The sequence below is a fragment of the Stenella coeruleoalba genome, assembly GCF_951394435.1.
Source record: "Stenella coeruleoalba genome assembly, chromosome: 2".
NCBI lineage: Eukaryota > Metazoa > Chordata > Mammalia > Artiodactyla > Delphinidae > Stenella > Stenella coeruleoalba.
Window position 1 is genome coordinate 149,536,757 of NC_137147.1, and position 14,797 is coordinate 149,551,553.

General features: G+C 40.7%; 1 protein-coding gene across 11 annotated transcripts in view; it reads right to left on the bottom strand.

Moving 5' to 3' along the window:
* Window positions 1-4,666: 4,666 nt before the first annotated feature.
* Window positions 4,667-14,797, bottom strand: part of TCF12 (transcription factor 12) — a 383,172-nt gene continuing 373,041 nt past the window's right edge. For all 11 annotated transcript variants that reach the window (XM_079912043.1, XM_079912044.1, XM_079912042.1 and 8 more), the window contains 2 exons: window positions 11,581-11,734; window positions 4,667-8,656 (listed from right to left, as the gene is read on the bottom strand). In XM_079912043.1, the coding sequence (XP_079768169.1) occupies window positions 11,592-11,734 (143 nt within the window). In that variant the 3' untranslated portion in view covers window positions 4,667-8,656; window positions 11,581-11,591. The remainder of the gene's footprint in view (window positions 8,657-11,580; window positions 11,735-14,797) is intronic.

Consider the following 14,797-nt stretch of genomic DNA (forward strand, 5'->3'; position numbering starts at 1 on the left):
CACTCCAATTTCCAGACCACAGACTACCCGGAGTGGCCTGTGTCTCTCCAGATACCAGCTGCTTGGTACCTGGGGGTACCGCAGGCTCTCCTTCTCCTTCAAAAAGCCCACTCGAATCCTGGAGCACCCCACCTTCAACCTTGCCTGCCCTGCCACCCTTTCTTTAGGGAAGTGGGCTCACATTGCTTCCTCCTCCACAGCTCTTTCTGTTCTCCCCTCTAAGTATCCCTTCTGGTCCCATGGCCCTACGCCACCCAATGTCACGGGCAAGACCTGTGCTAGGATCCACGGTCCGCTGTCACCCTGTCCTGCTGTCTCTCTCCATGGTCCCCGGAGGGACTTTGCCACTTGGGGCTGCTCCCTGGATGACCCTCCTGTCTCCTCATGGGTCTCATTGCTCAGGATGAGCAGAAAACACCCTCTGTCCCCTGACAATGTGGCGCTTGGGGAAGGTTTCAGAAGGGACACTTAGGCAGAATCTTCTTTCCTCCTTCTTGCCGCCACCCCCCCGGCCCCCTCCACCCGCTCTTCCTCCCTTCCTTCCTTCCTTTCTCCTCTCTTTCAACTTGTCATGAAAAATGTCAAACATCTACAAAATAAAGAGCATAATGAACCCTTATGTATCTGTCACCCAGGTTTAACAAGGATAGACTCACAGCCAATCTTGTTTCATCTAAAACCTGTCATCCCACCCCACCCCCGTTGCCTGCCCTATACCGAAGCTAATTCCAGACACCTCATCGTTCCCTCTGTAAACACTACAGCACACGCATCTCTACAAGACAAGGACTTGCAGAAAAACAATCACACCTAAAAATATAAACAATTACTTTCTTAATGGCTACATCATTTTTTGATTTGCTGCTCCCTTGGTTTGCTTTCGTTAGGTGGGTTAGAAAGTGCCTACTGTGTGCCATGCACCTCTGAACTCAATTCATTCTCAGAACCATCACACGAGCTAGTATGATTGTAAATTACCCCCATTTTACAGAAGAGGAAACTGAAGTTCCCCGCGGTGAAATTTTTTTTTTTTTTTTTTTTTGCGGTATGCGGGCCTCTCACTGTTGTGGCCTCCCGTTGCGGAGCACAGGCTCCGAATGCGCAGGCTCAGCGGCCATGGCTCACGGGCCCAGCCGCTCCGCGGCATGTGGGATCTTCCCGGACCGGGGCACGAACCCGCGTCCCCTGCATCGGCAGGCGGACTCCCAACCACTGCGCCACCAGGGAAGCCCCGGGGTGAAGTTTTGATTGGCCAAATCTCACGGCTAAGTGAGGTCCCTCCTTCCTCCCATTGCCCTCCCCACCACCCGTCAGTCCTGGCTGGAAAGTTCTAGAAAATGCTAGTAATAATGTTAGGGAACCCTTGACCAAAACCGCCCACCTTGGCCAGACACGATGATAACCCGCTTACCTGAGTTGTCTCACCACAGGAGGTTCCCATAAGAAACGAAGCGCTGCCTCGGAAAACTACCCAGGAGAATTCAGGACGGGCCCAAAGAAGGAGGAGACGACCAACCTCCCAGAATCCTTCACGCTGGAATCCAGCCAATCCTCTTGGCTGAGAGATGCGTGCGCAACCAGGAAGGACCCTGAGTCACCAGCTATGTGCCAAGCAAGATGACTGGCCGGAGAAAACTCGGAAACTAACCCCATCACCATAAAACCCAAGGCTGCGAGCCCCGTGGCAGGGCAGTTCTCCTGGGTTCCCTTACGCTGCTGCTCTCCACCTGGGCGCCCCTTCCCAATAGTCTCTTGCTTTGTCAGCACGTGTGTCTCCTCGGACAGTTCATTTCCGAGAGTTAGACAAGAGCCCACTCTTGGGCTCTGGAAGGGGTGCCCCCTCCTTCTCAGCTACGGGAAATGTTTCCTTTCACTATCTGTACTCGGGTCTCAGGGTGATTACCCCCTCCCCATCCAACCTTTTTCTCCCAGCCCAACGGAGCTGATTTCTCCCCTGCGGCAACCTCAGCCTCTGGAGGCTGAGCAAGCCTAGAGCAGGTACTTCAAAGCGTAGCGCTTAATCGCACCTTCCTGTGCATCGTTAGGCACGGAGCAAAACAAAGAAACTAAAGGCACATTTTCATATGAGATCCTCGCAGGAAGACACCCCCTCCTCAGCAATGTTTGTGCTCTTGGGTTGGTTGGGAGTAGGCACTCAGGTGCTGCAATATGTTTACCTGCTTCTTCCTCCGTTTCCCGTTCCTCCCCCTCCCCCTCTGGAACAGAAGAAGAATAGTTCCTTTGTGTTTTCTTTGCTTTCTTCCTGTGCCTAATTAGGGATTATGCTTGGGAATCAAGCTAATTAATCTCTGCCAGTCCGGGGTGAGAGCAAGCTCCCTGCACTATCAGGGTTGATCAATCCCTCCCTGCTGAAAGAGTCTGAAAAACAACCCTGGTCCTTTCAGCACAGGCTTTATTGGGCGTGAGGCAGGATGACCTGGGGGTGGCCTGGCATGAGTGGGGTGTGGTGGCTCAGCCCGACGGGATGGAGGCCTCAGGAGAGGCTCCTGGGGCTGGAGCTTGAGTGTGAGGTGGCCCCGTAAGTAGGACTTCCCAATGCCCACAGCCCTGCAAGGCAGGGGCCAGAGCTTCATCACAGTGCTGCTTCGGAACATCATCCGGCTTCCCTGAGTTGCGAGGGTGGCCACTGGGAGTACTCGGATGGAGAAAATCTATCACAGCTGATGGCTGGGTGTATTTCAGGACAAGGTGATCCCTCCAGCTTGCGGACGAGAGGCCCTGCCCCGGGCCTGCTCCCAACACTGGGCTACCACCTCAGTTCAACAAGGACCAGCTCTCCAGGAGAAAACTCAGGCTTGTAGGAAGGGGCTGAAGGCCAGAGAAATGGGAGAAAGCAAAAAATCTCATAGGGCTGCAAGGGACTGAGGAAGAACTCACCCTGGAAGCAGGGGAAGAGTGGTCTGTTTAGCGCTTCTAAAAAACTCGTGATGTCTCGGGGGGTTCTCACGGCCTAGGCAGGTTAGATCTTCAGAGATACACCAATGGTCCTCACCTCCAGAGGGGAAGACACGGTTGTCTTCCCAAGGTTATTAAGAAACCAAAGACAAATGTATTAAATGAAAGAGACTGGAATTGAAGGAACCCAAGGTGTTAAACCTTTGGAAGGTATTTAAGGCCTTTCCATCATATGTGTGTGTGTGTGTATATATACATATATATATGTATGTATGTATAAAAATATATGAAATGAGCTCAAATCCCACATTAAATAGTAATTTTATTTTGCTATAAAATTTTGAAATGATATTTGTAATTGTTTTTAAAATTAATTTCATTTTTGCAGTTTTTTAATCTTTTGGCACAATATTTTTCAGGTTGCATTTTCACAGGCTTTAACAGGCTTGGAAGCTTTGGGCATTGTGCTTGCAGTTTCCAAGGATAAAATGGCCCGGAGAGCCTGAGAGACCACACAGCCAGGCACCCTGTCTAGGGGGGCACCCACCCTCATGAGTGAGAAAGGAGAACCTGGCCACATGCAGCAGTGCCCCACATCAGTTCTGGGAGACTAGCGGTCTAGGCCAAAGGGAACAGAAAAGCCCTTTAAAGATGTCTTCTGGAATAAATGATTAAAGAGGGAAAGAAAAAGAAGACAAGAAAGATATTTCTACTTACACAAACATGCCCCAAGTACAGGGCAGAGGTAAGAGCTCCGGGGGCTGGGGGCAGCATAGGGAAACACCTCAAAACAATGAGGACATTGTGGCCTTCCAAAGCCAGGTTGCCACAAATAGCCTGTGGACCATCCACTGACCCAGAAAACAGGGACTATCACAATGTCCTGTGAAGAACACCAGAATAACACAGCAACTTTAGGGACTCAGACCCAGATTATACCAGCCTACATAATGGCCCATGAAAATGGAGGAGGAATGGAATTGTCCTTCTTGATAACACATGTAGGTTTCCTTGACAGCACAATGCCAGGGGAGAAAGAATTGCAGTTTTTGAAATTCTGATGAGCCTGTTGAGGTCAGCTGTGGTCCCAGTGACTGCAGAAGACCCTTTGGTTTTGTTCTGCCAGTTCTGTAGGAAGTAGCAATGAGGTGCTGTGAAAGCCATGGAGGTGCACCTCTGAGATCTCCCTTCAAGGGATAACCAGTCAGGGGAGTGCAGTTGGCTCTCAGCCTCCAAGTGCAGAACTTTGGAGTATTCAAACTGAGGCCTGTCTTCTCAGGTAACTCCCAGGTGACTGCCCACCACAGGGACACTGGCACCTTACCACTTCTGTCCAACACAAGATTCCTCAATGGGCAATCTTCTTGTACCCCAGGACTTTGTCCAGAGCTACAGGCAGTCTGAGGTTCTCCTTACCTAATCCGCCTTCCTCTCCCCTTCTTTCACAGATGTCAGACCTGCATCATGGTCTGAATCCCATCCCTAATTACTCCTGATTCCTTTCCCTTTTGTTTCCCACAGGTGCTACCTCCAATAAAGCCCTTGCACTTCTATCTTGGTATCTGCTTCCTGAGGACCCAAACTGACTTAGCTGCCAACCCATAAAGTGTGACTGGGCAAAGCCTACTGGCTTACTCTTTTGAAATGTGAAGGTTTAAAAAAAAAGTCCTCATAAAACGTACCCAACTGGAGGGCACTGAATACGTTTCATCGGCTTGCCCCCAAAGAATGTAGACTCCTGCAAAGATGGGTTGACATCTTCTTGGGGTTATTTTTACCACCATTTACCTCTCTCACAGGATGGCTGAAGAAGAATCTTCCTGGGAGCTGGTTAAAAGGAAAGCTACTATTTATTTAAAAAATATTTATCATTTATTGAGTACTTATGTGACAGGAACCAAGGTAAGAGCTTTCCATACATTGTTTCATTCAATACTTACACAATTCTAATATGTATCTCCATTTTTCAGATAGGGAAATGGAGCTACCTAGATGTTGAGCCTGGACTGAATCGAGGACTGTTTGATGCCAAAGCTAATACTCTTTAACCTTTGATACACACACACATGCATGCACACATGCATGCACACATGACGTGATGTACATTTAAATTCTGAGTTTCCATGGAAGAAAAAATATATGAACTAGAGGAGAGAAAAATGAAAGAAAAAAATGTAGTAGAGGAGAGAAAAAAGTGAAGCCACTGAAGAGAATTGGCCTAAAAATCTATAAAGACAAAGGACAAAAAGTAAAGGCAAGAAGATTTTGTAGGACAAGTTTTAAGTGTCTTAATCTGTTACTAGTTATGTGCTTTTGGAGACATACAACCTCTCTGGGCCTCAGTTTTTATAAAGCTATTAATGAGGTGGTTGATGAGATGGTTTCTAGATTTCATTTAACTATAATAATCTATATTTTATTCATCAATCTGTATAAAGAAAAATCGAACTAAAATGTTTGTTTTCACCAACTCCTACGAGTAAAATGATCTGTTGGGCCTCCAATGTGAACAGTGGATTTCATAATTCACCAAGAGAAGCAATTTGCCAGGATCCCAAGAGGGTGTGACGATGATCTTGGGTGTCTCACGTATAGGCCCTACGAAAGTTTGTCCAAAAAAGTTCATCCACTGTTTGTTTTAGGCTCTTGCTTGGCTGAAGTCCTTGTGGATAATCACTATGCATATTTTTGGCAGGGGGGTGGAGTGGGGCTGTATGTGAAAACCGGGGTAAGAGCAGAACTTTTAATCTGAGAACAGTAAATAATACCATCTCCTAATTATGATAGGCTTTTTGTGAGAAAAGGGACATAAAACATGTGAAAGTGCTTCAAATAATGTTAATTTGAAAGCTTCATTTGAGTCCTTTTCCATCTTCGTTTTTCTCTAGATCTACAAATAAGCAGATTTTAACTACTAATCACCATTGGTAAACCTTCAGGAAAAGGCTAAAAGGCCACTATCAGTAGAGAGGGCAAGAGGAGAAACATATAACCCAGAGAAGCTATAGACTAGATTAGCAGCTTAGTTCTACAAGTCTGATTCTGTCCTGATGGGTTTCCCAGATAAGGTCACAGGCAATGCACATAAGAAAAGCAGCGTGGTCGTTAAACATTTTTGCCACACACGCAAAAAAGGAACTATGTAAGGTGATAGATGTGTTAACTAACCTTGCTGTAGTAATCATTTTGCAATATATACATATATCAAATCATGACGTTCTACATCTTAAACATACACAATATTATATGTCAACTATATCTCAAGAAAGCTGGGAGAAAAGAAAGAAAAGCAGTGTGAGCATTCCTGGGAGCAATGAGATGGAGGAAAAAAAACCAAAATGCATTACTGTTTGAGAGAGGAATGTAAAAAACTCACTAGTTTACTATGTTAAAAAAAAAGATGGCACATTTATTGCTACATAAATGTTATATACATATTGTGTTTTCTGTTACAGTGACAGAAAAAATTTTGAACTTCTTGCTGCTGGTTCAAAAGGTTTATCAGTAATACCTTGAATTTGACACAGGATACAAATCTGCAATAAACCAACAATGGAAACTGGAGAACAAGATGAGAAGCAATTCATCTCGGACAATTAGCTCTTACAATACTCCATAGGTACTACACGGTATGCTAGAATTCTACTATGGTCTTAAAATGCTATTGTAAATTTCTGATATTAATGAACAGGTTATGGTAAATAACCCTACATTTTTACTACCTAATATAATAAAATAAAGTAAGAAACTTTTTACTGAAAACTTTTCGATTTCAAAAATCTAGAAAGAGTAATATTTAGAATTCAAGAAATTTTCTTACAAGATTATTGTATAAAAGACTAGCTACAGTGAAAAATAAGCCAAATGTTTTTTTCTTTCTATTTTATGAAGGAAAGCTTCTGGGCATACTGCAAAGTCTAATATAGCGAAAAAGACAACAAGCTCTGAAGAAAAAAGGCCAGGCAGTGGCATATGTTCACTCACACATCATAAGCAACAACTTCTGTTTTAGCTGATTAACACTGAAATGAAGAACAAGGCCACAGAGAGAGTCTGATGTAATTGGAGAATATAGGCAAATTAAAGTTACCAGAAAGTCCATTACGTTCACGAAAGACTGATTTGTTAGGTATCATCCTGATTGGAGAATCTGAAGTTCTGTCTTAATTGTTTTTGTTCTTTCAAATTAACAGAAATCTTTAAGTTACATAGTGATTTGGGTCCTTTCTTCTGTGTGCTGATTGCCCTTGTTGATATTGGCTATAAGGAATTATTAAGCCAAGACAACCTTGTTTAGCATGTTTTTCTCTCCCAGGGTTGTTGTGGTGGAAGACAGGTTTCATGGAAGTTCAAAGTGATTATTATGTCTTAAAAAAAAACTCTTAAGGATTAGAGACAGAGGGGTGCCTTAATGCACAGTATTAAGATGGACTGACAAGGACTGGTTAAATGCTAATCTGGCTCATCTTCTTGGGACAGGGCAGATGGTTTGCAGTTGATTACATCACCCACTGAATTCCTCCCCACTAACCAGCCATCCAAATGACAGAGAAATAAAGGCTAGAATAAGGACATGGGTGACCATTGCTCTTGTATTCCATTAGGTAATTAGCCTCAGAGTGGTGTGTTCATTTATCACACTACCTGCCTTGGTGACTACTGGGTTGTTATATTCAACATAATCACAGCCTGAAAATCTTCTTTGTATTTTAAATTCATTTTGTGCTTACTTACAGCTAACACTTTATAAGTACTATATGTAGTACTTACTGCTTGGAAAACAAAGCAATTTCTAAAAAGTAAATTCTTCCCTTGTAATTTACACTTCTATTACAAGCTTTACTATGAAACCTAGAAGCTTGAAAAGTCTTGTTATTATTAGAAATAAAGCAATATTTATTTGGGGGAAAATATAGGGGACAAAATTTCCCCTTTTAAAAATCTTAGCTAGGCTATGGTCACAGATGGTCTCTGCTTATCTTTGTAAAGTAAATATGCAAAGCACATAGGGCTACATGGAGGATTCTGGACTGTGACCATAAACTATTCAGATTCAGAGACCAAATACAACACCCAAAAAGAAAAAATAAAAATGAATGAAAAAATGAGCATGAGAGAAATGCTATACCAAGTAATATTTTCCTATTTCTTGGAAAACACTATTCATATGGCAAAAGGATAGGAGAGGGCAACAAAAGACTTTTCCCTTCCTTTTTAAGACACTAATAGGTATGCCGGGAATGCTAAGGGCCAATGGTTGTCACTGCTTTGTTCTCTGCACGCGAACAGCTTTAACTAATGCTGGCATCAGCTGAGTGGAGATCAGCTTTCCACATTAACTTTTTCCCTTTATATGTAGACCTTACAGTTCCATAACAATAAATAAAATTTGTAGTTACAATGCATTTGTCAATTCAGTTTAGGCACAAGGCAACTTCCACGGTGAGTGGAGAGATCGAGACAGTCTCTGATTGTGCAGAAGCGACACACTGCTTGCAACAAATTGATATGTTGCGAACATCTCATGGGCTGATGTTCTGTCTGATGAGCTTCCTATCTTCACTTCTGATGGAAGTGTTGACCAGCTGCTTTGATCGTAGGATTACATTTGCATTTCTTGCTTCAAGTGTTTTGTTTTTTCTTCTCCCTCCTATCAGGTTTGTGTCTTCAGATAATCTGAGTTGTCCAAGTCCTTATGAGGAGAGGTCACCTTCTATCTAGCCTACTGATAACTCTGGAACTGTGGCAGGGAGAGCCAAGGGAGAGAATAGAACCAATTAGGACATCATGGTTAAAAATAAACACCTCCCCAGAAACAAAACAAAACAAAGCAAGTTGGTATTCCTCATTTATACCCAGGTTTACACTAAATTAGCAGTCGGCTACATGACTTATAAATGAGGTTTCTTCTTTTAAGGTGTAACTGAAATGGTTTTACTTGATGTATGTGGTAAGATTTTTACAGGAGATCATGTAATTACAGAATCACAAGATAGAGGATTATATAACAGCTGTGGTAATTATGCAAACCTTAATTTTGGCAACATTCAGGTTGGCAATACCTGAGCTCTGAGGTTCTACTCATCCAGTTCTCAGTGGAGAGACGTTAAAGCATATACTTATTGCTACATCCAGTCCACTGTACTGTGTTAACTGTTTATATCTGTCTCCTCTAAACTGAAAGTTTCTGAGGGCAGGGACCATTTTGAATTCATTTTCACATTGGTTTCAGTTATTGGTCCATGGTAGGTCCTCAGTAAGTGTTTGTTCAATGAATTTACTAAGAAAATTTACTCTATTAGTATAAATGTTATGTTTATATTCTTAATATAATATACATAGTAATAGCTCTGAAACTTCCCATTTCAGCCATTTTGGATGGAAATAGCTTTAAGAAGAATCATACTTTTCACCTCCTTATTAAACAACGGCCACGGTATGGTTCTATATTAGAGTGATGCTCTTAGGGATGGATAACTGAGACATTCAAAGCCTCGTGGCCTTATATTATTGTGCTTTTATAGTCAGTCATTCTGTGGTCATTTATCAGCTATTCTGATTCTAGCAGTTGTTTTCCTGCTGCCCAATCTCTTGCTGCTTTTAATCTGCTGCTATCCAGTTCTATAAAGAATTGAAGGGATCAGATGAAACCAGATAACCACCTTTATGAAATTAGCAATCTTTAAGACTTATTTTAATATAATAAACACTAGCCTTTGAAATCTTATGGAACAAAGTGCATTTACTACATTTCTTATATAACCTTGAAACCTCTCCCCACTCCTTTTAAAAAAGAATTCTTTTTGATAGGTGAGAATGTTCAAGGTTTAATTTTAACCTAAAGTGGGGGAATTTCCTCATAATAGAGATAAGGATAGAGCTATGAAAGAGTAGGAGATACAGAAGCAATGAAAGAACAGGAAGTAAACGGTAGGGGAGAAGAGAGATGTGAGGTAGGGAGAGAAAGTCGACGGAGAAAGAGCTAGAGAGAGACTGGGAAGAGAATAATAGGAAATGGGTACAACAAACTAGAGAGACAAGAAAAGAAGACCCAGGCTCCGAGGTAAATGTGACAGCTGAATGTGAAGTGCTCTTCTCACAGCCTGGTGGTTACCCGATACCTGACCACAGGAAGGTACCTCGACATAATCTGCCAACTTAGAAAGTCACTTTTGCACCAAGAAACACTTGCCTGTATTTATTGTAAAGACTTCAAAATTTATTTTTGAATAAAAATATTTTTTCATGATATTCTATAGTTTCCACAGAACATGAAGCAATGGCATGGGTTTTAGAGGATCTGTAATTTAACTAGCTCTTGCCTAAAGCCCCTTTGACATGCACAGTCTGTTATAGCTGTTTTTTTTTTTTTGTTTGTTTGTTTTTGGTGGGAGAGATGACAGGGTTTTTTCCAGTGTGCTAATGTTAGAATTATAACTGACACCTAAATAATTACATCAATACTTCCTCCTCTGTCCCCAAATGAAATCTTCCGTTTTGGTCTAGTTTGATCCTAAGAAGGATATATGAAGAGGTGGTAGGAAATCAATTTCTTCAGGAAAAGGTGAGTTATTGACTAATCTTTGTAGTTTCCAAAATATTCTATCAAATTCCAAACTTTCAGCTCAAAATGAGATAGCCACAAAGCTGACGAAATGAAATTGCACTCAGTATTTTTTTTCCTGCTCCAAACCTCCCATCCATTTACTTTTACTACTGCTTTTACTCTGCTGATGAAACTAGGAAAAGAACTATACACTGCTGAAGGCAGATTATAAAAATGAAGTTACCAGTTCTACTCCTAATCCATGCTGCGAGCTATATTTTGTTACTGACTCAAATATTTAATTATGGTCTGTATTAATTTCTGTCACCCAAATATTAACTTTACAACTCATAGATAATATGGAAGTATATAGTTAAGAAAAAGATGGTTCACGTTTTCTAATTACTTGGGCAACAACCTCCTACTACTGTTGTCACTGTTTTAAAAAAAAAAATCACAAAGAAGCAAACTGTTTAGTTCATGAAGAGGAAGATAAAAAGAACAGTCTTTCAACAAGTAAAATTCCCAAGAGAAGGATGTTCTGATTCTATCATATACAATACCTCTACATTCTTTAATAGATTCCACAAGGTGTAACTAATATTCTTACAGGGGAAGGAACATGCGTATTACAGACTTCCATTAATGATCCAAATGGAAGCAAGCAATAACTGCTTTGTGCATGAAGATTTCATGATAGAGAAGAGGTAGATGGTTAACAGAATACTGGTTGATGATGCCATCAAGTACTTCTGAGTAGAGGAATGAGGACCATGAGTGGTAGCAAAAGTATGTTTTGATAGATGAGTCATTGCACTGTTTTCTTCTTGGATCAGAATAATATTCATGTGAGGGAGTATACACGATGATCCAGAACATGAGAGCCCAAAGTTCTTTATGAATCAAAGGACAGTATCACATTTTGAAGAGAACAGTAATTTGGTATAAAATGACACGGACTCTCTAACTATATAACAGAAAGGTAAGCTGTTGGATTCCAAATTACACGTGACCTTTACCATGACCTGTGCTACCAGAGAATTCTGTTCAAAGGTTCTAACTCAGTTTAAGATGAATGAGGGGACTTCCCTGTACTTTCTTTTCATACTTATACTTACCTGGCTGATGTTTACATATGACCCATAGGGTTGGTAGTTTCACTAAGCCCAGGATGGGTTCCTGGCAGTGTGGTTGGTGGCTCTGCCGATACGGCAGAAACTTTTTCTTCTTCCCTTCTCTTAAGGCAGGCTGCTTTGGGGTTAAGGTTCCTCTCTGAAATAGGGAAAAAATAATTTCATCATTAGAGACAGAAGTTATGAATCATGGACTCCTGGGTCTTAAACTGAACAAATGGCTGTTATTTTTTCTTTCTGTGGGGATTACCAATCTCTGTGTAATTCCATTCCCATAATGAATAACCTCAGAGGCAACAATGATATGCTTACATAAAACCTCAGCATTAACTGAGCCTTAAAACTTATACTTCTTTCTGACCATTTTGTGTTTTCTTCTTATGATTTAGTTTTCCAGGGTTTAACTTGATCTACATCAATATCTTAAAGCAGTTCTTTTACTGCTTCATCCAAACACTGTGGCAAATGCTGTTATTAGTCTACCGAATCTCCTCAGTGTCCTGTGAAGATATGACACATTGAACTGTTATGAATGCTGACATTCTCTATGTGCTGGAGAGGTACATCTGTGCTTTATCTAGAATTCTACCAGTTCAGAAAATGATAAACTAAGAGACACCCTCAGCCATTCCTCTATAGGAAATGTGCCAACCCCTCCAGGAAGAGAGGTAGCCTGAGTATATCCTGCTTTTCTCCTTTGATTTACATGCAGAACGAGATGATTGAGATGTTCTTTCTACAGTTGGGGGTGTGATTGAGAGGGTTATAAAAACCTTTACTGCTTTGTATATGAGACAGCAGAGAAGACTGAATGGAACTTCTGATGTGGGCATTTTCAAAGGAGCTTAAAGTGTGGGATATTACCATATGAAATAAAGATAAAGAAAATCCACTGAACTTAAAACCCACTGAATGAAAATCTACTTAGGAACTACAGTTCCTGTTATAACTTCTTTAAATGAGTTTTAAGTACAAGATATCTAACCCATGACAGCTCCTGGTATAGTTTTTTGTTTCAGTTTATAACATACAGTATCAGTTAAAAGTTGTTACACTTATTTTTATAAACTGATTAAAAATGTGTTAATGAATATAATATAAAAAGACCACTTAAACTTAGCCTGTAATGAAAACAATATTTTGTATAAGTTGTAATTTTTTTTACATGTTAGATTTTCTTGAAATGATGGCCCAAGCTGAATGCAACATAGTAGAGCATTTTTTTTAATGTATTTTCTTTTTCAGGGAAAGTAAAAACATATTTGAATGTGCATATTTCAAAACACATTTATAGTTCACTTCTGAGTTTAAAAAAAGTAGACAAAAGACTTTATTATGGTAAATTTACTGACTCTATTTTTACTCATACATGATGACAACATTCGTCATCAAAGTCCCTGCATTTAGGAAAAGACATGAAGCCTATACAACTCTGAGGAGGCAATGAAGAAAGGAAGGTACACTCTTACTTAATTTATCAGGATAACTAGTAGTAGAAATCGGCATGTCCATCATTACGTAAAAATATTAGGAGCTGCTTTTATTTTTTATTTTTTTTTGGCTACACCACGTGTGGCATGTGGGATCTTAGTTGTCCAACCAGGGATCAAACCTGCGCCCCCTGCGCTGGAAGTGCGGAGTCTTAACCACTGGACCACCAGGGAAGTCCCAGGAGCTGCTTTCTTAACAAGGAATTGTGTACCTCTAACAAATAAGAGAAGTCTGACTTTCATTAGGTGTCATATCTCCTTTACTGTGTAGGCAATAGTCTCAAACAATGACCAGAGAGACTGAAAAGAGGGCACAAATTAACATGTGAAATCCAAAGAGGAGAAAGATTTCAACGTTTTCTAATTGAAACATTCTCACATTTCTCTTACAATGGAACATTGCTCTTATCTTACACTAAGGCTCTAGGAGGCACGATCAGAATAGCTGGAAAGGACCAGAACCAAAAACTCAAGTTAGGCAGGATTTTGTAGACTCCTGCAATGAGTCAGACAACACTCAGGGCTGGAAGAACCAAGAGAATACTACAGTAAGCTCTACGAAATGTGAAGTAAGTGAGCTTTGATCCAAAAAAGCAAAAGCTAGTGCTGTTGCTTCATACTTCCTGGTCTGTGTGAGCAGGCCATGGCAAACATGTTAAGTAGCCAGGAAGGCCTGATACAGAGGTAAGAAGAAGTCAGACATTATGTGCGGAGCATAAGAAGCAACTGTCTTTCTTACATTTCTATTAAGGGTCTATTACCCTCTGGTATGTGGCTGAGGACTTGCCTCTCTATAATATCATCTTCTTAACATGTTTATAGCACAATATTTGGCTAATGCAACAGTCACTTCTTCAATATTATGATTAGGTAAATATTTGTTATTATATCTATGTGGACATACTTGCAAGTCAAGAATTTTGTATTGATTGTTTCCTTGTTCATAGGACTGTTTTTCCTGTAGTTAATAGTTGCTTTGCTTTTCATTTGTTAGTAATGACAATTCCCCCGCCCCCCGAAATGCTCTAATAGATCTAACAAATGCCTCTCAATATTTCTTCCTAAAATCTCAAACACATCATCATATTATCTATTAATTCCACCTTCCTTCCCTGTAAACCTTTCTTCCACAGCTAACAGTCTTCTATTTTCAATGCAAACTGGTTCTTTTCTAGGCCTAGTAGTTCTCGTTATGGGATTTTCTTTTGCTGTTCCCATGCGTTAGATCCTTTCTTTCCCAAATCCTATGCCTTTGTCTTTGTTGATTATGTCCCCATTTGGCCTAAGCATATGTTCCAGATGCTTCCTCAGAAAGTGTACATGGGAGGTAGAATTTTAAAGTCTTTGCATATCTGAACTATCTTTATCCTATCTTTACATTTTAATTAATAGTCTGGCTAGATATAGAATACTAGGTTGAAAGTGATTTTTCCCCAGAATTTTGAAGGTATTGTTCCACTGTCTCCTGGAATCCAGCACTACTTCTTCAGAACTCTGATGACATTTTGAATGTTGTTCCTTTGTCTCTGAGCTATTTAAATTTTGTCTCTAAAAGCTTTAGGATATTCCTTTTAACTTGGATGCTCTGAAATTTCATGATGATACACTTCAACTTGAAGTAATTATTAAAATCATTATTCTTTAAAAAAAATTAATTAATTAATTTTTTGGCTGCATTGGGTCTTCATTGCTGTGCGCGGGCTTTCTCTAGT